This window comes from Sus scrofa, chromosome 13 (genome assembly GCF_054392235.1).
Source record: "Sus scrofa isolate SSC_HxYL_T2T_F1_AM1 chromosome 13, Sscrofa_HxYL_maternal_Yorkshire_Landrace_v2.0, whole genome shotgun sequence".
Classification (NCBI taxonomy): domain Eukaryota; kingdom Metazoa; phylum Chordata; class Mammalia; order Artiodactyla; family Suidae; genus Sus; species Sus scrofa.
In genome coordinates, this window is record NC_139395.1 from 171378212 (window position 1) to 171401624 (window position 23413).

Here is a 23413-nt window from a genome sequence, read left to right on the forward strand (position 1 = left end):
ATTTTCAAACCATTCAAAGCATACCAAACCCTCAGGGAGAATAGACTAATTTTGAAATTTTATGTTCAAAAAATTCCTGCATTATTTAAGAAGCCTATTAGGTTTTTTTTTTTTTAAATAAATACTATTATGTCTAAACAAAGAATGAGTGAATCATTAATGCAATTGTCTGGATTTTTTAGGCCCAAACTAGTTTTCGCTTAATTGCCTCTTTTAGGCAAAAGTTTCTTTTCATTATGGGACAGGAGATGTGGGAAAAAAGGTAAAGATAATCAAATTGAAACATAATGATAGCCTATGGCTAATATAAAATAGGGGAAAATTATTAGCATATAATCCAAATCAGAATTCTGCTTTTCTCCTTAGACAAATTTAAAACTGTAGAGTTAGAAAGAATCTGAAAGGCCACTTTTTCAAACCCTTTATTTTAAAAATGAAGAAACATTTTCCCAGAGAAGTGAAATAAAATCCCAAGTCCACAGCTTATTAGAACAAAAGCTGGAACTAGAACCAGTCTTTCAGACTTCAGTGTGTATTGTTTACAATACAGATGTCTGTTTTATCCAATTGATTCTGAATGTCTCTGGGTTCATCCTCCTAAAGCATCATCCCTTTGGAGAGTGTGTGTGTACAGGTATGACAATGCATGCACAAATATTAGCATACATGAGAATGTATGTGTATAAGCAGTTGTATTCTTTAGATTCATGACCATGAATGAGTGCACTGGTCTGGATATTCACATGCTATTCAGGATCCTGTGAGGAAGCAAATGGTATTCAAACTGGCAATTTAAGGAGATTTAATAGGACTATTTATAAAGATGGAGGGAATTCACAAGAGAAATTCAAGTTTCCTGGACTCTGGGTTTAAGGGAGGGTTTCCAGAACTCTGAGAGAGTGGTTATAAAAGGAGAGAGCTGTCTGGCTGGAGCTGTGTGAATTTAAGGCCTGTCTTCTGACAGTGCCACCTATTGGCCAAGCCCAACCAGAAACTAACCAGCAAGGCAGCCAGTGCAAGGAGTTCACATAGGCCAAACTTCAAGCTCAGAGAGGGGCCAGGGAAGGACCGAGTGGACCCAGAAGGGCAAATGTACCATATCTAGCACCATATACTTGTGCGTGTGTGTGTGTGTGTGTGTGTGTGTTTAGAGGAATGTGGTAAAGACAGTATCGCCCTTTGTATAAAGTTGAATAAACAGGAAACCACCGTGAAATTAAAGGTGTCTAGCAGCTGATCTTGTCTCACAGTTAATTAGTACTCTTTAGGAACCACCTTAAGTTCCCCTTAGAAGCCCAGAAACAAGCCATTTTGGAACCGTCTATTATTACACACAAAAGGAGGAGCTCTCTTACCACTCCGAGTAATGATGGGACCCGCCGAGAGGACGGCGTTTCCAGAAGTGCTCTGGGGGCTCCAAGTGGCCCTTCTCCTGGAATCCCGCCTTTCTCTGTGGCCACAAATCTAAGGAGATAATGGAAACAAATGAAATTCCACACCGGCACAAAATTGTTTCTTTATGGCCATTTGGAAAGCAGATTCTTTTGGAAGAGATACTACATGTTTAATTTTATTCATTTACTTCTGTGCATTTATTTAATTACTTTGCTTATAACTGCTACAGTGTTTCTCATCCTGGCTTGGGCCGCATTTCTTATTTCCTCCTGTGGTAATTGTGCCTTGCCTCATTAATTTACATAGCTCAGTAGATCTCTTGAAAAAGAGCTGTGTTTATCAAACATTTCTACTTTTATTTTTCTCAAGCTTTTAATAAATCTTTTCCTGAAATGTTGGTCAGCACAGAGCCAAGGAAATGAGGACTCTCCATTTAATCCCATCTGATATAGCTAGTTAGGACTAAAGCAGTCGATTATTGTGAAGAAATGCATGAATTTGAGCATATGCCTAAACATATTAAAGCTATTCCAAATCAAATAATGTGACTGCATTTTTCTCAGGTTAATATTGATATGACCCTAAGGGGGTCTGTCAGAAATAGATTTTTTTTTTCTTCATGAATAAATGGGTTTATATTTTAGTGGCAGCTGTATAGAATTCAGATCCATACCTTTCACAGCTTTCCCAAGTCATCTGGCTCCATCTACATTTCTAGCACCAGTCTTCCCCTCCCCAGGTTTTCCTGTCATTCCGTCATCCTCTACTTTGCTCCATAGCCCTGCTGAAGGAATTGTTATTCCATTTCATGTGTCTGTGACTTTGACCATCCTTTGGTATGGAGTATCTGTCACACTCTTGATTTTCTCCCTTTGGGGTTCATCTGTCTTCAAAGTCACATCTCTTCCACTGAACCTCCTAACCCCTCCTGTTTCATTTCCCTCACAATGGTAAATAATGTCTCTTACTACAATCCATATGCATGTCTGCCTTTGCACCATAACATTTTTGTCTTATTTCTGAAACTTCCATGACTATCTCCAGTACCTAAAGGATAAATTAAGTGAATTCAGACCTCATGCACATTTCTCTGTATCCCCAGTATAATGCTTAGCTCAAAGTAGGCATTCAAAAAATCTTTACTAGATTAATGAAAAAATCCTTCCTCAACCTATCTCACCTGATGCATATCCACTTTCTATGTAGAAATTAGTCCCTAATAGTTGATAATCTTCAGTTTAGATCAAGTCAATAGTAAAAAATAAAATTGCTAAAAACATACTGGCATAAGGAAGGGGCAGTCATCAGCTCTGCAGAGCTTGGTAACACAGTGCAGGAAAACGGTGGACATTTTCTGATTCTTGTGTTTCACAAATCGGAACACTTCAAAGGAAAAGCGGCCCCGCTGGCTTCTGCCATTTTCAATGACGGTGGTCTGAGGATCTTTGTCACAGCTACATTTTAGACAATGCGAAAACGATATTACTGGAAATCACCAACCCACTGTGATTTGTAAATTAATTTCTGCAGTATTAAGAGTATCCTATTACATCAAGAGCTAACGAAATCATGTCATGTTAGATATTTAATAAGAGAACAAGCTAACTCAACAGATATGTGAGTGACCTGTATCATGAAATTTAAACAGGTCAGTTTCTGATTATAATTTTACTGTGAATTTTTAAAGGAACTATATACTTCCATACAGTTCAAAAATCCAAACAGTACAAAATAAATATAGCAGAAAGTTTCTCTATTCATCTTTCCATGCCCCATTCACATGCAAACCTGCCCAAGGTGATCTTGCATATTAGTGCCTCCTCAAAGGGCATATGCAAATAGAAGCAGGAGCAATACATTCTCAATGCTCCTCCCTTCTTAAACAAATGATAGCACACCACATATGTTGACTTGTACCTTTCCTTTTGTAAATTTAGCTATGCAGCTTAGAGATCTTTCCATACCACTATTTAGAGAGCCCCCTCAGTCTTTGTTCACAGCTGTATACTATTCCATCATGCACATGTGCGAGATTTATTTAACCAGTGTCCCATTTATGTACACTTGCATTGTTTCAAATCTTCTGCATTTTACAAAATAATAATGAATAGCTTTATAATACATCATTTTGAACATGTGCAAGGTTATCTAGAAAATATATCTGCAGGATCATTCAATAGATTTTGCCATACTGCCCTCTATAAATATTGTTGCATTTTGTACTGCCCCAGCAATGTATTAAAAAAAACTTATTCCCCTCAGAACCACATCAACAAACTGTATGCATAGAATTTGGGATAGTTCCCTATTTGATAGGAACAATAAACTATCACCATATAGATTTAATTTGTCTTTTAGTGGTGTGAATGATTATGTGCATTTTTATATATATTAAGTCATTTGTGTTTCTTTCTGAAAATTGTTTGTGTTCCTTACCCCAATTTTTTATTGTATTGTTAATCTTTTACTTTTGATTCCTATAAATTCTTTATTCTTAAGAATAATGGTCTTTTGTTTGTTACATAAATCACAAATTGTTTTACTTTGTTGTTTGGCTTTGCACATCTTCACTCTGTGTGTATGTGCACGCACATGTACAGAAATTTTATTTTATTGTAATTTAATTTTAAATATTTTATTTTATGGCTTCTAGTATATGGGCTAAAGACAATTTTCCTTACTCCAAAGTTCTAAATGTATTTTTATGTTTTCTTTCACCATTTTCAAAGATGTAGTCTTTAAATTAAAATTAATAATCTAAAGTTTATCATAGTATATTGAGTAAAGTACAGATCCTGTGCTATTTTTTGATTGTCTACTATTCAGCACAATTTTTTTTTTTGGCCTTTTGCCATTTTTTTGGGCCACTCCCGCGGCATATGGAGGTTCCCAGGCTAGGGGTCGAACTGGAGCCGTAGCTGCCAGCCTACACCAGAGCCACAGCAACGCAGGATCCGAGCCACGTCTGCAACCTACACCACAGCTCATGTCAATGCCGGATCCTTAACGCACTGAGCAAGGCCAGGGATCAAACCTGCAACCTCATGGTTCCTAGTCAGTTTTGTTAACTATTGAGCCGTGACAGGAACTCCTATTCAGCACTATTTTTAAAATCTGTGTTAATTTCACTGATTTGCATGTTATCACAATCTATTGTATAGTAAATTCCCATGCTTTGGATCTATTTTTCAACTCACTATTACAAAGTTTGCCTATGTGTCTAATCTCACATTATATTCCTTTAAAAAGTTTACAGCTTCTATTAACTGTAACATATGCTAGAGCCATACCCTTCTCATTTTCTTGATGATGTCCCTCTTTCTTTGGTATTTTATGGGTTTTTTTCCTCTATCCCCTTTTCCCAATTCAGTTAGCTTGTGATTCTCTGTTGTTGTAGGGGTGAAATTATCCTGGCCATTTCTGGGATCTTTGAGGCTGAGACCCCTCAGCATTCACTTTTCTTCCCTGCTTCTCCTGCCACCTCTCTCCACATTGCTTCCTGCACCAACACATATTTAGGAATTTCTAGTTTTCTTTTCCTCCTAGCCTCACTGAAAATGGCATTTGGAGGAGTTTTTTTAGTTACTCATTTCAATCTTCCAAGAGGAAAACTGAAAGGAGAACTGAGCTGAATCCATAATCACGCTACAAGTCTGAGATCATAGTCCAGGTTATTATTATGCAACCATTATAGACATTTTGGGAAATAAGAAAAATATCAAAACCAAATGATCTGCAATCTTACCACATACAAAATAACCACTGGGAAACTTCTTTTTAATAATTTTTATTTTTTTCCATTATAGCTGGTTTCCACTGTTCTTTCAATTTTCTTTTTTTGTTTGTTTGTTTGTTTGTTTGTTTTTGTCTTTTCTAGGGCTGCACCTGTGGCATGTGGCGTTTGCCAGGCTAGGGTCTAATCAGAGCTGTAGCCACCTGCCTACACCAGAGCCACAGCAACTCGGGATCTGAGCCACATCTGCAATCTACACCACAACTCACAGCAATGCCAGATCCTTAACCCACTGAGCAAGGTCAGGGATCGAACTCGCAACCTCATGGTTCCTAGTCAAATTCGTTAACCACTGATCCACGATGGGTACTCCTCAATTTTCTACTGTACAGCAAAGTGACCCAGTCACACATACATATATTCATTCTTTTTGATGTATTTTCTTACAGTCTTTTCTGATATTATATAAATGAGGTCAACTGTACAAACAATTGTATGTGCTGATTCTTTCATGTCATATTTTAATACATTTAAATTTTAAGGAAGTACATATTTATAAAGATAGAAATAATCAAGAAGACAGAAGGGGAAGAGATAAAATGAACCAATGGTTTTTCTTCTATTTTATAAATAACTTTATAAGATTATAGTTTCTGCGTGAGCTCTCAACTTACTGGTTCTCTGCAATATTCACTTAACCATTTCCGTACTGCTGAAAATGCAGTTTGTTCCCATGTTTTACTATTTTAAATAACAGACGGACATGAAAATCATAAATATTTTAGAATATTCTTCCTGATTCACAAACATAGAATCAAAGGTTACAAAGTCTTTTAAGGTTTTTTGATACATACTGACATTGTTTCCAAAAAATGTTGCCCTAATTAACACTTCCAGCAATGGGAGATAAAAGTGTCAGTTTGATCATACCCTCTGAGTATCATCTTAACCTTAATTAGCCAATAAAATTTATTTTGTTGGATTCCCATCATATTACTCCCATCAAGTGTCAATAAGTGGCAGTGATCAGTGCCAAAAGCATTTTATAACATGATGAGTAGTCTCTCATCATACTTGCTTGACTCTCAAGTATGTTATGTCAGATAAAAAGGCTGAAAGGGAACTGGGGTGATTGAATGTTTTTATGATCAATGTCCCTTTCCTTAAATGTAGATTACATTCATTCTATCACTGTCTATTGGGGAATGAAGTTGAAGTATTGACGCTAATAAAAAAGGAGTGGTAGACTGTATTATACTTCCATATTATATACTGATGAATGAAGTAAAGCATTTAGGGGTCTAAATTACCTAAAGTATTACCTTAATTTTACTCTTCTTTTGACATACCATGAGAGGCTAGCTTCAGATAAATACTACCCTCTCACTGCCTTTCTCTTATTGCCAGTACCCTAACTATTGCTTTTCCCAAGACAGTGAAATATTCCCACATGTACTAAAGATGAATAAAATATCTTTGATGGACCAAACTTGCAACTCTAATTCAACAACAGCCTTATCAGCATTTCATGTTGACAACTATTCTCCACTTTTATACTCCAACTTTATGAGGACTAAAAGTTCAAAACATAAAACTTGAAATTTAAAGCTATGCAAGTGGCCTGTAATTTGTTTATCTGACTTAGATCTTTCTATTTCAGTTATTTACAATTGAGTCATTGCTAAAAATACAAGACTTAGACACTTACCTAAGGAAGAGGTCATATCGAATATCATCATTTGGGTTTCCTGAAGGGGTGGTGTAGCAATAATCCATTAAGACATTCCATCTGCAGAAAGAGGTAAGAATAATCTAGTCGGAATCTCTTTTTGGATATTAGTTACTAATCCAAGGTAAGTAAATATTGACAAATATCCTACCCCATGAAATACATTTTTTATTAGTTATTTGTGGAGATTTATTTGTTAAAAATGTTCTCCTAAACACAGAGTGTTTAAAAAGTCTGAAACGAACTGCCATCACACATCCAGAATCGCATATATCCAAGAATAGAAATGCCACAAAGACATAACGAGAAGGCAAAATAGAGCCAAATTTCTAGAGTATACTAATCTCTTCAGGATGCAGAGTTTAAGTAATAACATATGAGAAACCCCAAATTAACCATTTACATGTAACAATTTTTTTATTAGGATAGAAATAGATCTTTACTTTTGATTTCTGATCTTTTATCATTCTGGATTTTCTAAGTATCAAATGAAATTTGATTAATTTTTTTCCCAGAAAGGTTTCTGGGGTTGTTTTATATAATTTTGGCCCAGATCCCTATGGTGAGAGTTCTTGTTTTTTTAATAAACTTTTATTGAATAGTAACATACACATAGAAAAGTGCACAAATCACAGGTGTTCACAAAATGACTGAATCTGATTAACCCTCTTTCAGATGAAAAAACAGAATATCCTGGTCTTCCAGATCTCCCCATGCTCTCTTCCAGCCACAGTCATTACCCCTCCTCCTTTATGGGAGAATTATTATTGTCCAATTAATGACATAAAGTGAGTGTCACTCTTTAATCTTTGTAACTTGTTACTTCTATCTATTAGCATCCCTAAATGGTGTCACAATGACAATATTTTTTAATTAAAAATGAAATGAACTAACTTTATGATTCCTGAGGCTTTAGATAGCCAAAATGTTTTAGCCAACAAAAGATAAGAGTGTGAAAATACCTGCCATCCAGATTAGTTGCTTGTACAGCTGCAAATACTTTGGTTTTCAAAGGTAATCCTATACTTGGGATAATTAGCTGCTGACTGTAGGTTGAATCCTAATGATGAAAAAAAAATAAGCAATTAATCCATCATTGCCTTCCTAAAAACAAAATATTTACTTAAAATAATGATGTCCTATAAAAAAGAATAGGGGACAAATCAACATAAATTTATAGAAGCAACTCCAAAAAGGACCTTGTTAATCCTCTAGTTGTTGTTAGACTGTCCCTAAACCATAACCAATTCATTTTCATGCATAAATCTTTTTGTTTCCGTAGTTTACCATATATTGTGCTTAATGCTCAGTGTATTTAAATTATATGCAATGGTTACTAGCCAGAGCTTAGTATTTAGTTTGTCTAATATTTTATTTTCAATATTCAGTTTATTTAAATTAATATTCCATTTATTTAAATTATACTATTGGCTAATATTCAGCTTATTTAAATTATATCTGCTTCAGTTTAAGCCCTTTGCCCTTAGAGTTGTTAAATCTTTATACTCTTGATAATCTTTCATTTACCCTAAGTCTCTTATCTGGCAGTTTGAAATTACTTGCATTTTATAGAAATCCAAAATAAAGGTCACTATATATTCTCTGGGTTGCCAAAATGGGTGCCATAGAATTCCTGCACTAACTTAGGTAGTAAGTACTTACAGAAGGGTGTCTTATTATTTCTACCTTTAACTCTTATTTTAGACCAATTCTGGAGAGCTTACTTATATCGCTTACTTATACCCATTCTATGTAGATTAAAGCAGCATATTAGAAATTGAGAAGTGAAAGCTTTAATTGGATAGTAAAGAAAAACAGAAAAGATGCAGAATAAAAAAGAAACTTCTAAAACATAAGCTATCAAAATATTTAGCATTGAGACAATTTGTTTCCTCCAAATTTAATAACTCTGAAGATAATGCTATTGTGCAGAAAAAGGGTATTTTTAATGTTCATTATGAAATCTCATCATCATCAAGCAAAGTCAAAATACAGAGCATACTCACTCTCTTTAAGAAGGCCAAGAAGAAAACAACAGATATTGAATTTTTTAAATTAAAATAATAATAGTATGAATGCTTCACTATTGAAAAAGTTACATTCACATGGAACATTTCATTCCTAAATAAAGCCTGATAAATGAGGGATTATATGCTGTACTTTTTTTCTGTATTTCTGTGATAAATGATATTACTTCTACTAACCATTTCTTATAGGTTGTATTTTTAGTTAAATCTTCCTGGCTCCCCTTTCCAACTTCTCCAAGTTATCCACACTTCATTAACTATACAGCTCTTTCATCTTGTACTCGCATCAATAATGTCCAGAAGAATGCTTACATTTTAATAAGCATTATACTACAAAGTCATTTGAAAATGATATGACTCAGCTGTGGTTTAATATTGAATCATCAAATTTTTCTCCTAAAATTCTTCTAAAAGATGAACTTTTGACTTTATTTTCTATAGTTGCCTTATTCCTATTGGTACAACATTGTCCCTAAAATCAATTAATTTATTTAAAATTTTTTCTTCAACTTTTTAAAAAGCATTCATAATTACCATAACTCAAATTCAGATTTACTGTTTCAGTATCTGCTCCAAAGAAACTATTTTTTTAGCTGCAATTCAAATTCACACAGTCATTCTCCCTTTTAATTCCACAAAGCAGGAAACTGATCTATTTATGTTGTGCAAAAATAAGGTTACAGTTCAAGTGGAAAAAACCTACATATATTGAAATCACATAATCAATACCAGGAATTGTTTTTAACAAGAAAAATTGTCCTTCTATATTTACCGAATCACAGAACACATAGAAATAAACAATTGCACTGAATCCAAACTGAGTATACATTTCCTTTCCAAAGAACTAACCATAGGATAAGAGTAGTAGGTATATAATGTTTTCATCATTTCTAGAGTTACAAATAAAGAACTCTGCATGTGAAATACGAATGTATGGCCCCTAATGGTTGTGAAATAATACTTAGTTTGAAATACTACAATAAAATCACATTTGGGCAGCTAAATGTTAGTGTTCCAAGTAGATAATAAATATGGTTTTGGATTAATTAAAACACACCATTTTTTTTCATTGTAAATTACTAGTTTTTTAATGTACTGCAAGATGACAAAATACTGTAATGGTGCCATGTTAAAAAAACAAAACAAAAAACTAGTAAAACCCTTCTGTATGACCCAGTAATGATGGATTCATGTCATATGCATTTGTCAAAACCCATGGAATATACAACATGAAGTGTTAACCTAAATGTAAACTATGGACCTTAGTTATTAATATATAAATATTGGTCCATCAATTGTAAAAAGTATGCCGCATGTCCCATAAAACATAGTGAAGATAACAGAGGAAATCATAGGCAGGCACTGGACATCTTTAGGACTCTCCATACTTTTAAATCTAGTTTTCTATAATATTAAAACTGTTCTAAAAAAACCCAAAGTCTACTACTTTACAAAAAATAAAAATCTAGTTTGTCTTGAAGAGGTTAAATTTTATTAAATAACTGGTTAGTAGATAACCTTTAAATTTTAATTTATTAATTTAATCACTAGTAACAGTTTCATTGCAAATTGGTTAAAAACGAAAAGGATTTTAGGATGTGTTTCATTTACAGTCTGATTTCAAACAATTACCTTTTTACCATAGAATTAAACTCTTAAGGTTATCGTTAAATTATAGGCTTTTATTTGGCATTAAGATTCTGGAAATCCTTTGAAGGATTAGGTCTAGTTAGTAACAGGACTATAATACTTTTTCTAATGATAAAGGAAAGGGCTTAACAGCAAAGTTCTCCTCAAATCCACACTTCTAAATTTTGATTCTCTGCTTTTCTAGTGAGAAAACAGTTTAATTTTACAGGAAAGAATGGTATTTCTAAATGTCATATAGGTATCTTTTTCACTTTTTTAAGATCAGGAAGTCTTATCTTTGTTTCACTCAGTTCTAACAAATAATATTAAACCAAACCAGTCACCACAATTCTACATCAGAGAGCTTACACATTTAAATTAACAGATAGAAACTTTCCACTTTAGAATTATTGCCCACAACAATAATAAATATCTGCCCATACTGGAAAGGAATATTGGCACAATTTGCTGAGTATTGTAAAACCAAGCGTCTTGGCAGCTTCTCCTTACACAAAAAAGTTTAGAAATGACAGAAAGGCAATCTTCATTCCAACACATTTTAATTTGTTGTTTAGAACTCTGTGGTGTCAGACTACAAACTTATAAACATGATTTTTCTAAATGCCTTTGGAAAATGTCCTACTGCAATATTTATAGCTCATTATATTCAAAGTATAAAGCACTGACTTTTAAATCAGTTGCATGAATTATAACTCAGTGCCATGATGACTTGAATAATAATGTAAAAATCAGATTCATAATTTACAAAAATGTTGGTTGATAGATTGAAAAATTGATATTTAAATCAGGCATTTAAAATGTATGAATAAAAATTTTTAATCAACATGAAAATATAATTTGGAGGATTAATGTTAGAGTTATAAATAGAAATTCATGTATTTTTCACATTTTGCTGCCACTGTCGATATTTACATGACAAAAGTTTAGACAATACCATGTAGTCAACCCAAATTATGTCAGATGTGACAGAACTGACAATAGCAAAAACCCATACTAGAAATATTAGCACATTCATCACCAAACATCATTCCTTCATGCAAAATATCATTTGGACTTTTCCTATCTTTGTATCACAAATACATTATTCCCAAAACTTGACCCCTGACTATGGCTACACACACACACATATAAATACATATATACTTATGAATGTAGATGAACACGTGGAGTAACTCTGCAGATTCACATTTATAGAAAAAAATTAAATCATGTATCAACTTCTAGAAAATAATGTTTTTAATATACCTTTATTGCTAAGATATATTAAAATAGTAGTAAAGATGAATAAATGTTACCAAAGTATAACGGGGTTAATGTGGCTTTTGGTGGATTTATATATAAAAGTTACTCACATAAATGGCTCCTCAGAACAGTGAGAAAGAAAATAACAACCTTCACCCATCAACTTACATTATAAAGGAGCAGATTCAAAGTGCTGACAAATGTACCATTGTTCTCCCTCACAGAAATAGCAGCTGAGGACCTAAAACAGATTGAGGAAAAGGAAAGCACAGGTAAGATTTTAAAGCTAAAATTTCAGTTACACCTTAATGTTAGATTTAAGACATCAAAGCTCTTGAGCAATACTGACATACTTTTAACTAGGCGTGGAGTGTACATACTGTTTAAATCACTGAACAGGTAAATAATCAAAAAGCAAGAGGGACCAAGAAAAGCTGTTCTTTATGTTCTTTTTATTTATAAAGGAATCTTTGTTTTCCATTTTTTATTACACATGTGAGACTTTTTGCAGAAAAACATCTGCAAAAAAATGTTGAATTTGATACAAATACATTTTCATCTATTCCATTACAATAGAAGTTTAATGAGATCAGGGATTTTGTTTTACTTTGTTCACTGCTGAAACACATTGCATGATGCATAGTACATTTATAATAAATATGTATTTAATAAACAAATAAATGATCATGTGCATTGAAATTTAGAAATGTGTTTAGTGGGAAGATGAGGGAAGCAGAATGAAAGACTCTGACCTATTTCCCTCTGTACCTGTAGCCTCCTGACTCAAGGCTTTTCTATTCTTGTTTTTCTACATCAAAATCTGGCTTTTGACCAAGTTGTTTATCATCACTGTGCCATTAAATCATTTAAAAATATTGTTCAACTGAAGCAAAATGTTACACCCCCAGTCCCTTGTGACTAGGAAAAAATAATAACTTTACCATAGTGATAGAAAACTCTAGAATTCAAGAGGGAAAGTTTTTACACAATCACCACATTTAATTAAAAATATTTGGCAAATCCATGTGACTCTGTTGTAATGTGGATGTAAACCTGTCTTGGAGTATGTGTTTTGGGAGTCATGAGTAGATACATGACCATAAACAAAAGGCAATGGCCTCAGTCCATGTACGAAGTTCTTTGGCTCTATGTGATACCACCTTTCCTGGGAATCATCAGCATTTGTTCAGGTAATACTTCAGCAGGAGGCAAGGAAGCCTAAGATTCTGGGGCACCAGAGTCCAAGAGAGAAAGCATAAGGCAGGGACTGAAGGCAAATGGGACCCAACAATGTAGTGACCAAATGATCTACAAACAGGAAACATGACAGGTCCTTCAGGACTGCATAAGCATCGAGATTTTTGGATTCCTTTTTTTTTTAATCAGTTGCATAAATTTTTTAATTTGATTTATTTTTTTATATTGATTTTTATTTTTGCCATTATAGCTGGTTTACAGTGTTATGACAATTTTCTGCTGTACAGCAAGGTGACCCAGTCACACATACATGTATACATTCTCTTTTCTCATATTATCCTCCATCATGCTCCATCACAAGTGACTACATATAGTTCCCAGTGCTATACAGCAGGATTTCATTGCTTATCCATTCCAAAGGCAATAGTTTGCATCTATTAATCCCAAATTCCCAGTCCATCCTACTCCCTCCCTGTCCCCCTTGGCAATCATAAGTCTATTCTCCATGTCCATCAACAGATGATTGGATTAAGAAGATGAGGTATATATACACAGTGGAATACTACTCAGCCATAAAGAACAAAATAATGCCATTTGCAGCAGCATGGATGGAACTAGAGACTCTCATGTTAAGTGAAGTAAGTCAGAAAGAGAAAGACAAATATCATATGATATCACACATCTGGAATCTAATATATGGCACAAATGAACCTTTCCACAGAAAAGAATTCTTGGATTCTTAGTTCTGAAGTAGGAGAATCCAAGGCAGACACCTGACTAGTTTGAGCCTGTTTTAATTTGGGGGGAGCGAAATTAAAACTGAGCTCTTGCTATAGGTAATAACAATAACAATTATAGATGTATTGATAGATAAATGATAGATAAACAACAGATAGATGGATAGATAGATGACAGAAAGACAGATGATAGATAGATAGACAGATAGATAGATAGATAGATAGATAGATAGATAGATAGATAGATAGATAGATAGATAGATACCTAGTATGGTTTCCATTAGATTGAGTTTTGATATTCTCAACAAATTCTGCTACCTTTGTAAGTCCCTTAAGAATAAAAATGATTTATGGAGTTCCCGTCGTGGCGCAGTGGTTAACGAATCCGACTAGGAACCATGAGGTTGCGGGTTCGGTCCCTGCCCTTGCTCAGTGGGTTAACAATCCGGCATTGCCGTGAGCTGTGGTGTAGGTTGCAGATGCGGCTCGGATCCCACATTGCTGTGGCTCTGGCGTAGGCCAGTGGCTACAGCTCCGATTAGACCCCTAGCCTGGGAACCTCCATATGCCACGGGAGCGGCCCAAAGAAATAGCAAAAAGACAAAAAAAAAAAAAAAAAGAATAAAAATGACTTAAACATAAAAACAACATGAGAAAGCAAGAATAAAATGAGACTTACGAAGCAAGCTGGGTATTATTAACCAGGTATTCCAATGGATAACTACAACTAAATTTGTAAAGAAGCCCAGGTAGATAGCTGATGATCGTAGGTGGGTCTGGAGTATCAATATATCCTGAAATATTTCCTATTTGTACTGAAGTTGCATTTCCATAAGCACTGACTCCAGGAATTGTGGATACCTGTTAGAATGGTTGATCAAGCATAGTGATTAAATAGCTACATATAAATCTAGGCAATTCATGTGCAAAATAAAACACTAGACTAGATCATTTCTAGGGTCTATTTCAACTATAATGGCATGGTTTTGAAATTATATACATATAGTGCTACTTATAAGTGATCATATGTGTCTTTAAAACAAAATTTTATATTTATGAAAGATACTTACACATTATATATATTTCATAAATAAGAAAAGAGAGATTATATGTTCAGAGTGCTACAATAGGAATCTGAAAACAGTCCTGGGTAAAGTCCAAACCCCATGGCATGACCTAAAAGACCCCTGTTAATCTTGTTTTCCATGTCAGTTTTGTATCTCCAGGCTCCCATTCCTAGTTAATAATGCCCCAGCCCCAAGGCCCTTGCTCTAGCCTTTGCACATATGCCTCCTGCTTCCTCTCTCCCCCACCTCATCCTACTTCTCCCCTGGATCTCATCCTCCCTGAAAACTTCTCCCAAGTCCCCCACAGCTTCTGTCTCCATCACCAAAGTAATCACAGTGCCTGAGCAGTCTGACTCAGCATGTCCTCATCCATCACTAGAGCTCTCGGAGGGCAGAGGACCTTCTTGGTCTTGTTTGTGTCTGTGCCTTCCACATAGCTTAGTGACATGAGCATTTTGGGGCACCTGAGATAAATTTCAAACAAATGAGTTAAGGTTACAAATTTTCTGAAGGTTATTCTCAGGGTGCTCCTCTGTGGTACATGAAGATCCTCATCCCCAGGGCAATAGTTCATAGATAAGTTGCAGAGGAATCACAAACTCCTAGAATTGATATAATAATATTGTCTATGTGTATATTTTCCTAGGACTGATTAGCATTCAATGGATTCTCCAACCCTACTAAAATTTAAGAACCACCATTTCAGGATTAATCAGTAATGTTATTGACCTTAGTAATACCGTACAGGAATACAACTTCTCCCACCACGTCAAATACAGTATTATTCTCAATAAACATTTTAGCAAATATTATGGAGACCTGTAACACTTAATTTTCAACAAGAGAAGCCCTTTATACGTGAAACTAGGAGCACAAGGGCAAAGTTGAAGCAATTGTCTAGCTGATTCATGAAGAGACCCAGAGTCATTACAAATGAAAACATTTTGATTCTAATCCAAAGGACTTAATAGTCTACTTAATGTTTCTCATATCCAACTATTCTTGAAGCAGATCCTAAAGCTGGTGGCATCTAAGGCAAAAATTAAAAATAAGTAAATCCCCTCAATTCATTGATTGCCTGCCTGACTGGGCAGCTAAACATACACGTGCCTGTGAAAAAAAAAAAAATATATATATATATATATGTATGTGTGTATATATGTGTGTGTGTGTGTGTATATATGTGTGTGTGTATATATATATATATATATACATATATATATCAATTTTTATACCAGAGTTTTTGTATCAGCTCTTTAAAAAAAGAAAGAAAGAAAAGGAACATGCATATGTACACACACACACACACACACACAGATGCTTGCCTTGGCATTTCTCCTGAATTGCTTTCTCAGCAGCAGGGCAAAGTGAATCCAAAGTAGAAAGCTCCTTGAAGGAGAGGCCTTGGGCTACTAGGGAGGAGGTGACCTGCCCCTCTCTACCTGGGGCCCTCCCTCAATGAGGAAGCTCAGCCAGGTAATAATAATCCACCTCCAACGCTCTTCCTCAGTCTCCCTCAGGTCCCCTTCATAACCTCTCTGCACACAACTCAGAGAGATGAATAAACGTTTTTAATAAAAAAGAGTCAACAATACTCAAGCTGTCGACTTAGCGAGAACTGCCCTTGGGGAAAAGATAAAAGAGATTCAAAGAAATCTCTTTTTCCTGTCTCCCATCTCCCACCAAGTCTTAAAAGCCTTGCCCTTAGAATAATCAAGCCTTCTCCCTTAATCCCAAACAGTAATTTATCCAAGAGGAAAAGCCAGACTCTCCTTCTCTGGGCTAAGTAGTCATTCTCATTGAATCTCCTTTTTGTTTTTGCTGGGATTTACCCATAAGACTATATTTAAACAAACAAAAGAAAAATAGTGCTCAATGAATTTCAGTGTAACACCACTTAAATCACAATATTTTTGTTTCAATTAATTTTAATTCTCAGGAGAGTGAATGAATGCTTCTTTCAATTCTATTTTTGGTATTCCATGCATGAAGAAATAAATGAACAGTATAGACTACTAGTTCTGATTCAAGGTGGAAATACTTGAAGTGGTCTTTTGATTTTTGCAATGACTGATGAGAGCATGCTACTGGGATTTTGTGGGTAAAACTGGGTCTGATAAATATTTTGAAATTCAAAGGATAGTCCCACACAATGAAGAATTTTACACTGGAAATGCTGATAGTTCTCTTCTACAAAACAGTGTGTGGGTCATTCAATGGTAAATATGATTCCTAGAAAATTCTAAGTTTCCCATTCTATATTCATCTTTCTTTTTTTTTTTTTTCTCTTTTTCTTTTTTTCTCTCTTTTTTCTTTTTTAGGGCAGCTCCTGTGGCATATGGAAGTTCCCAGGCTAGGGGTTGAATCGGAGCTGCTGGCCTACATCACAGCTACAGCAAGGTGGGATCTGAGCCACATCTGTGACCTAAGCTGCAGCTTCTGGTAACACCAGATCTTTAACACACTGAGCAAGGCCAGGGATCGAACATCCTCACAAAATCTATGTTGGGTTCTTAACTCAATGAGCCACAGCAGGAACTCCTATATTTAATCTTTCTTTCTGAATGAGATCAGAAAGAAGCAATAAGCCAAATGATTCACTGCCAAACTCATTGGAGCAAACTATTTTTGTATGAGAAGATACTTCCATAAAAACCTGAGGAACGTAGCTAATGATAAACTGTAGAGAAATATTCCTCAATGTCAGTTACACAATATAATACTCTAGGCAGTCTTCGTTCCCTCAACAGCCAGCTACAATAAATAGGACCACTACTGGAAAATAAAATTGTGTGTTTGGGAGCAGAAGCCTCATATAGGCAATGGGAAGTGATTCATTCACTTTTATTAGAACTTTTTTCTCAAAAGATTATTTGGACTTCTGATTATTTCATGAAATGGGGAGATTTTTTTAGTTATGATCCCCAAACCTAGCACACAATTTCACACTTAATCTTACCACTAAATTGTTTCCACAGCCTTCCAAGGTGCTGAGATTGATGATGAAAATGACCACTGCAGGAAAGGTGTTATTATTGATGAACCCCCTGCAGTGGGAATCCCCATGCCTTCCGTTCAGTGCCAGGTCTGTTTCAGAATAACCGGAGAAAAGTACTGTGCAAAAATTAATCTTCATTGTAATGGCCTGCACCCCACAGTAGACATTGATGTCTCTTTCCGCTGAAATAAAAAATATTAAAAAAAAGTCACAAAAACACAGTACAGGGTCCAAGAATAAACTTATGCATTTGCATCCCCTTGATCTGTTTAACTCATTCCTGTACTTGAATATACCCTAATCCAATGTGAAAGTATTAAGAAAAATAACCGTGAAAAAGAGTCTTTGATTTGGTTATTTAGGAAGAGATCTTTGAGCATAGAGATGACAGTTCATCTCTGTTTCTTGTGCCTGGTATACAGTGGATACACATTAAATGTTGGTTAAGTAGCGTCAAATGATTGGAGAATTGAGTGAAAAAATAGGTCATGGAGGAAATTCACAAGAGGGTGACTGAATTATTTAAATCAGTTGTCTATTGTGGTAAGCCTCACTTCAAATGATGCATTTTCCCAAGTATAAGGAAGGAGTAGTTAAAAATCCACCCTAAGCCAAACTCGTGAGCACTTTAGTATTTTGTAACCTGTCTTACCCAGGATGTAGAAACAAAAGCCATCCATACAGATTCCACTTTATCTTATTGTACCAGAGAGGAAGAGGATGAAAACTAATCTACTGACATTACAGTCAGAAATGCATGGCCTACCATAAGAAAATTTTGCCAATGACTATGTCTCAATAAAAACAATGAACTAGGCATGGAGACATAAAACATAATCAGCAGTTTTCCATGATTCATGAGTTATCAGTGATGGGATCCATTCCAGGTCTATCAGGTAAAGAGTCACACACATACATGCACACACACTCACACACACACATTTTCATATCTCTATTTAGTTATTTTTCTACATGTACCAAAGAAAATATATGTAGAAGGGAGTTCCCGTCTTGGGGCAGTGGTTAACGAATCCAACTAGGAACCACGAGGTTGCAGGTTCGATCCCTGGCCTTGCTCAGTGAGTTAAGCATCCGGCATTGCTGTGAGCTATGGTGTAGGTCGCAGACATGGCTAGGATCCCGTGTTGCTGTGGCTCTGGTGTAGGCTGGCAGCTACAGCTCCAATGAGACCCCTAGCCTGGGAAATCTCCATATGCCGTAGGAGTGGCCCTAGAAAAGGCAAAAAGACCAAAGAAAGAAAGAAAGAAAGAAAGAAAGAAAGAAAGAAAGAAAGAAAGAAAGAAAGAAAGAAAGAAAGAAAGAAAGGAAGAAAGAAAGAAAAAGAAAGAAAGAAAAAGAAAATATACATAGAAAATGGAGAGTTTGGCTGACACTGAGTAATTCCCTAGTGATAGAAGCTTTTACTGCTTTTGGTCACTATTACAGGTTGAATTGTATCCCTCCCTTTAGTTTAGAGGTGGTCATACTGGAGTAGGGTGGGGCTCGAATCCAATTTGACTGGTGTTCTTACAAAAGGAATGTCATGTGAAGGGACAGAGACACAGGAAGAATGCCATGTGAAGACAAAATTGAAGTGATATACCTACAAGCCAAGGAACAGCAAAGCCTGCCAGCAAACCGCCATAAGCTGGGCAGAGCCTCAGAGGGAACTCAGCCCTACGGACACCTTGATTTTGATCTGGCCTCAGCAATTATGAGGAAATAAATTTATGTTGTTTTAAGTCACTCTATTTGTGGAACTTTGTTACAGCAAACTTAAGAAATTAAGACAGTAACCTTACCACTCTTTTAACACTCTTGCATTTATCACTGAGATAAGGAATCTAAAACATACATTTGGTTCTCAAAAATTGAAAAACAAAGTAAAACTGATTAGGCTGTTTGGAGACATTGTCTTTATTGTTCAAAAAAGGAAAAACAAGCCAAAAAAATTTTTTGGTAAATGACAGGATAGTCATCTAAGTAATACATAAATGTTATTCATGATTTTTTGGCATAAAGTTGATTTGCTTAAATACATCAATTCTAATCTATGGGTAAAAGTGTTCAATAGCATATTTCTTTGAAGTATTTACTTTCTACACTGGCTTTCTGTTGGCAAAGTGAGTCATAGTTTGAGGATATGAATAAATCAAAATATAACTTCCTATGTATGATTATGGTTTTACACTCAATACAACAAAGAAAAAAGTCTGTTCATAGCCAAAGATAGAAAGATGGAAAATCTTTGTCATTGCCAAAAGGCAAATATGAGGCTAGTTATTATGGAAAACTCCAAGCAATATTCCCTTTGTAGGTGGAAAATAAAATGAATTCATTATAAAATACACTGTGTCAACACAGAAGATAACAAATACCACTTCAAATTGGGAACATATCTCTATTAGCTTTCAACATTAGCTGTTTAAATGCAACTATCATTTTCAAATGATGCTTTTCCTAAAAGAATGAGTTCATTTTGACAAATGTTTGTCTGCAAACTTCAAATTTCATCTTAAATTTATTGCCTTTTCTCCATCTATATGCTATTCCTTGGGCTTTGCCATCATTATCTTTTCCCCTAGAATTTTACATTAACTTCCTAATTGGTTTCTTATTTCTACCCTCAATGTCCTCTGGTTAGTACAGCTGTTAAAATGTGAATCCAGTCAGATCACCTCTTTGCTCAGATCTTCAACAGTTGTTTGTTTCATTTGGACCAAAAGTCCATGTCTTGGATCAGGTCCTCAAGACTATCTGTGACCCATGACCTGCCTACCTCTGCTCTCATCTTCTCTCTGCCATCTCCCTTGCTCCCTACATCTGCCTCACTGAGCTTTTTTTTTTTTTTTCCCAGTTATTTAAAAGTATCACACTGATAGAAGCTAGAACAGCAGTTACGTCTGTGGGAGAACTGCCTGGTATATGGGAAAAAAGGAAAGCTTGGAGTGTGTTAAAATTGTTTTCTATCTCAATCGTGTTGTATATAACATGAGTGTATACATACGTTAAAATTTCAAGCTGCACTCTAAAAACTGGTACATCTTATTTTATATAAATTTGCTCCTCAATAAAATGCTACAAGCATTTTAAAAAGCCTAATACAGGTTTATACAAGGCCTCAAATGGGTGTTTTTTTCCTCTGCTGAGGATGCTTCTCTATCCCCAATCTTTGTCTGAGTAACTCCTACTCAACCTTCAGGTCTCGAATTTCACTGTCTTTTCCCCAAAGACTTTCCTGATCCCAAATCTAAATTGTGCTACTGTTTTACACTATGTGTTGACTTAGAATCATGTATGCATTTGTGTAATTGTCTTCTTAATAAATTAAAAGTCCTAGACAGCAGAAAGTTTTGATATTCACTGATGTACTCCAGTGAGTAATTAACTAATAAATCACATAAAGTATGGAGTAGTAGATTGCTCTGAGGACATTCAAAGTAGTAGTCCTTTTTCTCAGGTAGATTACAGTCCACAGGAAGAGATAGATGTGGCCCACATTTACAGAAAGATTGGGCATCGAAAGAGATCAGATAATTAGAACAGCTTCCTGGAGAAGATAGCATTGATCTGGGTTTTGAAGTATCAGCAGGAGTTTGCTCCATAAAAGAGTGGGAAATTCATAACACAAAGGAGACATCATGAATCATGACAAGTGTGAAACAAACATTCTCAGGCTGTTTAGGAGCTGGACTGTTTCATTTCCATTTAAATTTAAAAAGCAAAGGAGGAAATGGAGGGAAATGAGGCCAAGCGGTGAGCGCACAGGCAAGACCAGCACAAACCTTCACATACAAAGTGGTCTCCTTAATGTAACAAAATGTCTTCTTGAAAGTGAAATCAAATTCTCAAATACTAGACCTTTCACTAAGAACGCTATGCCTAGTGAAAAAGAGAACAAATATCACTGTATAACTTGGCATACCATAAATGTATCAAAGTGAATACTTATTGCTAAATGTTGCAAAAAGAGGTATCATTCCTTTAATTTAAACCAGCTAAAGATTTTATCTTCACTGTTTTTTTGAAAGGAATTAATTGATGCCTATACTAGATTTACAATGGCACTGATTGCTTTGTCCAAACATAGAGCTCTCTAGTGTTTTCTACTTTATAACTGGAGATTTGTAACCCCTGCAATATAATTTGCTACAAGCTCACCCCACTTGGGGAAATGCTAACACATGAAAGTCTTTCTAAGAAAAGATATCTGTTCAAATCCATTCTCAACCAGTTTTCTAAACACTTTTCACTATCCCTTCCCAGGAACATTTTTCCCTGGTTGTAGATACTAAAGACACCTATTCAGCCCAACTTTTCCATTTGTGAGGCTTTAAGGGGAAAAAAATGCTACATCAAGTTACCAAAGGGCAATTTTTGCCAAAAGTAGAGAATTTTTTTCAGAGTTACTAAACAACAGTTGCTCTCAACAACTAATTTTTTTTTAGCTTTTTATTTTCCAATCCCTAGCCTGAATTGCAACATCCCTTTGAACAATACTTAACTATATTAAACGATCCAAGGAATACAAGCTAATGGCAGAAATAATCAGGAATAAATACCTTCACATGTTTGGTTTTCAATTTCTATGTCTAAAGAGATTAAATATGTTTAAAATGGCAGGCCTACACATAGATTTTATGTGCAGTTATGCTGCCAAAAAAGGGTGATTTTTAACCAAGATATTCAACCAAGATAAGCTTTTCATGGTAATAAAAAATGAAGTATTCAACTGAATTCAGATAAAAATAAATGTTCTACACTCCTATCACCTATCAATCAAGCAATGAATTTGTCTCAGATTTTCTAAAACTATGCAAATTAAAGTATCCCGTCACACTAAACATCCTGTTACCATCTACCTCACCATATATAAAGATGTACCCTGATTTGGAGTTCATAGAATATGGTTATTATCTAAAAGGGAGTAAAGAGGGGATGGATACAATTCTATATTAGTGAATAAAAATATCACTCTACTTCTTTATCTCCAATAAAGTTCCATTCCTAGAACACCTAATTACACTTTTCCTAATTACCCTACATGACAATATATTTTCAGCATATCATTCACATATCTAACAAGTCTATATAACTCTATTCTTTTTCTCAGCAATTCCATATTCAACTGGCTTATATCCAATGGCATCCAGATGGGGCTAAATATTTCCTGGCATAATAAGGGCACGGATCAATGTAAGTATTCAAATAATTTGCCTGGCAACACCTCAAAACTGAACTGTACTCAGAACTTCAGTGCAGTGGCTCAAAATGTTCCTTCACCAATTGATCTGAAAAAGTAAAAATCTGTATGAAAAGCAATTCTGTGGGTCAGTGTATAAAGTTTAAAAGGGGGTTGAAGACAAAATCAATGCCATTAATTTTATACAAGCTAGAAGCTATTTGGTCTTATTTATTTTCAAGATCTAAACTGCATGACATTGCATGTCAACAAAACATCCCCCCAAAACATTTATCGTATACATATTATGTGTTAGTTTCTGTGCTGGATTTTGAATATAGAGACATTAATAAGACTCCTTTACTTCAAGGAACTCATGGTTGGATAAAGGAGAAAGAGAAAAAGCAGACAAAAAGCAAACGATTACAATGCAGCCTGAAAATGATATGATAGAAG

The 23413-nt window shown here is 35.0% G+C and overlaps 1 protein-coding gene across 7 annotated transcripts in view; it reads right to left on the bottom strand.

Annotated features, from left to right (window-relative positions):
* ZPLD1 (zona pellucida like domain containing 1) overlaps nt 1-23413 on the bottom strand; it is a 358917-nt gene that overhangs the window by 8986 nt on the left and 326518 nt on the right. For all 7 annotated transcript variants that reach the window (XM_084991507.1, XM_084991508.1, XM_084991509.1 and 4 more), the window contains 7 exons: nt 17737-17957; nt 14390-14571; nt 11945-12017; nt 7820-7917; nt 6837-6917; nt 2678-2849; nt 1356-1464 (listed from right to left, as the gene is read on the bottom strand). In XM_084991507.1, the coding sequence (XP_084847633.1) occupies nt 1356-1464; nt 2678-2849; nt 6837-6917; nt 7820-7917; nt 11945-12017; nt 14390-14571; nt 17737-17957 (936 nt within the window). The remainder of the gene's footprint in view (nt 1-1355; nt 1465-2677; nt 2850-6836; nt 6918-7819; nt 7918-11944; nt 12018-14389; nt 14572-17736; nt 17958-23413) is intronic.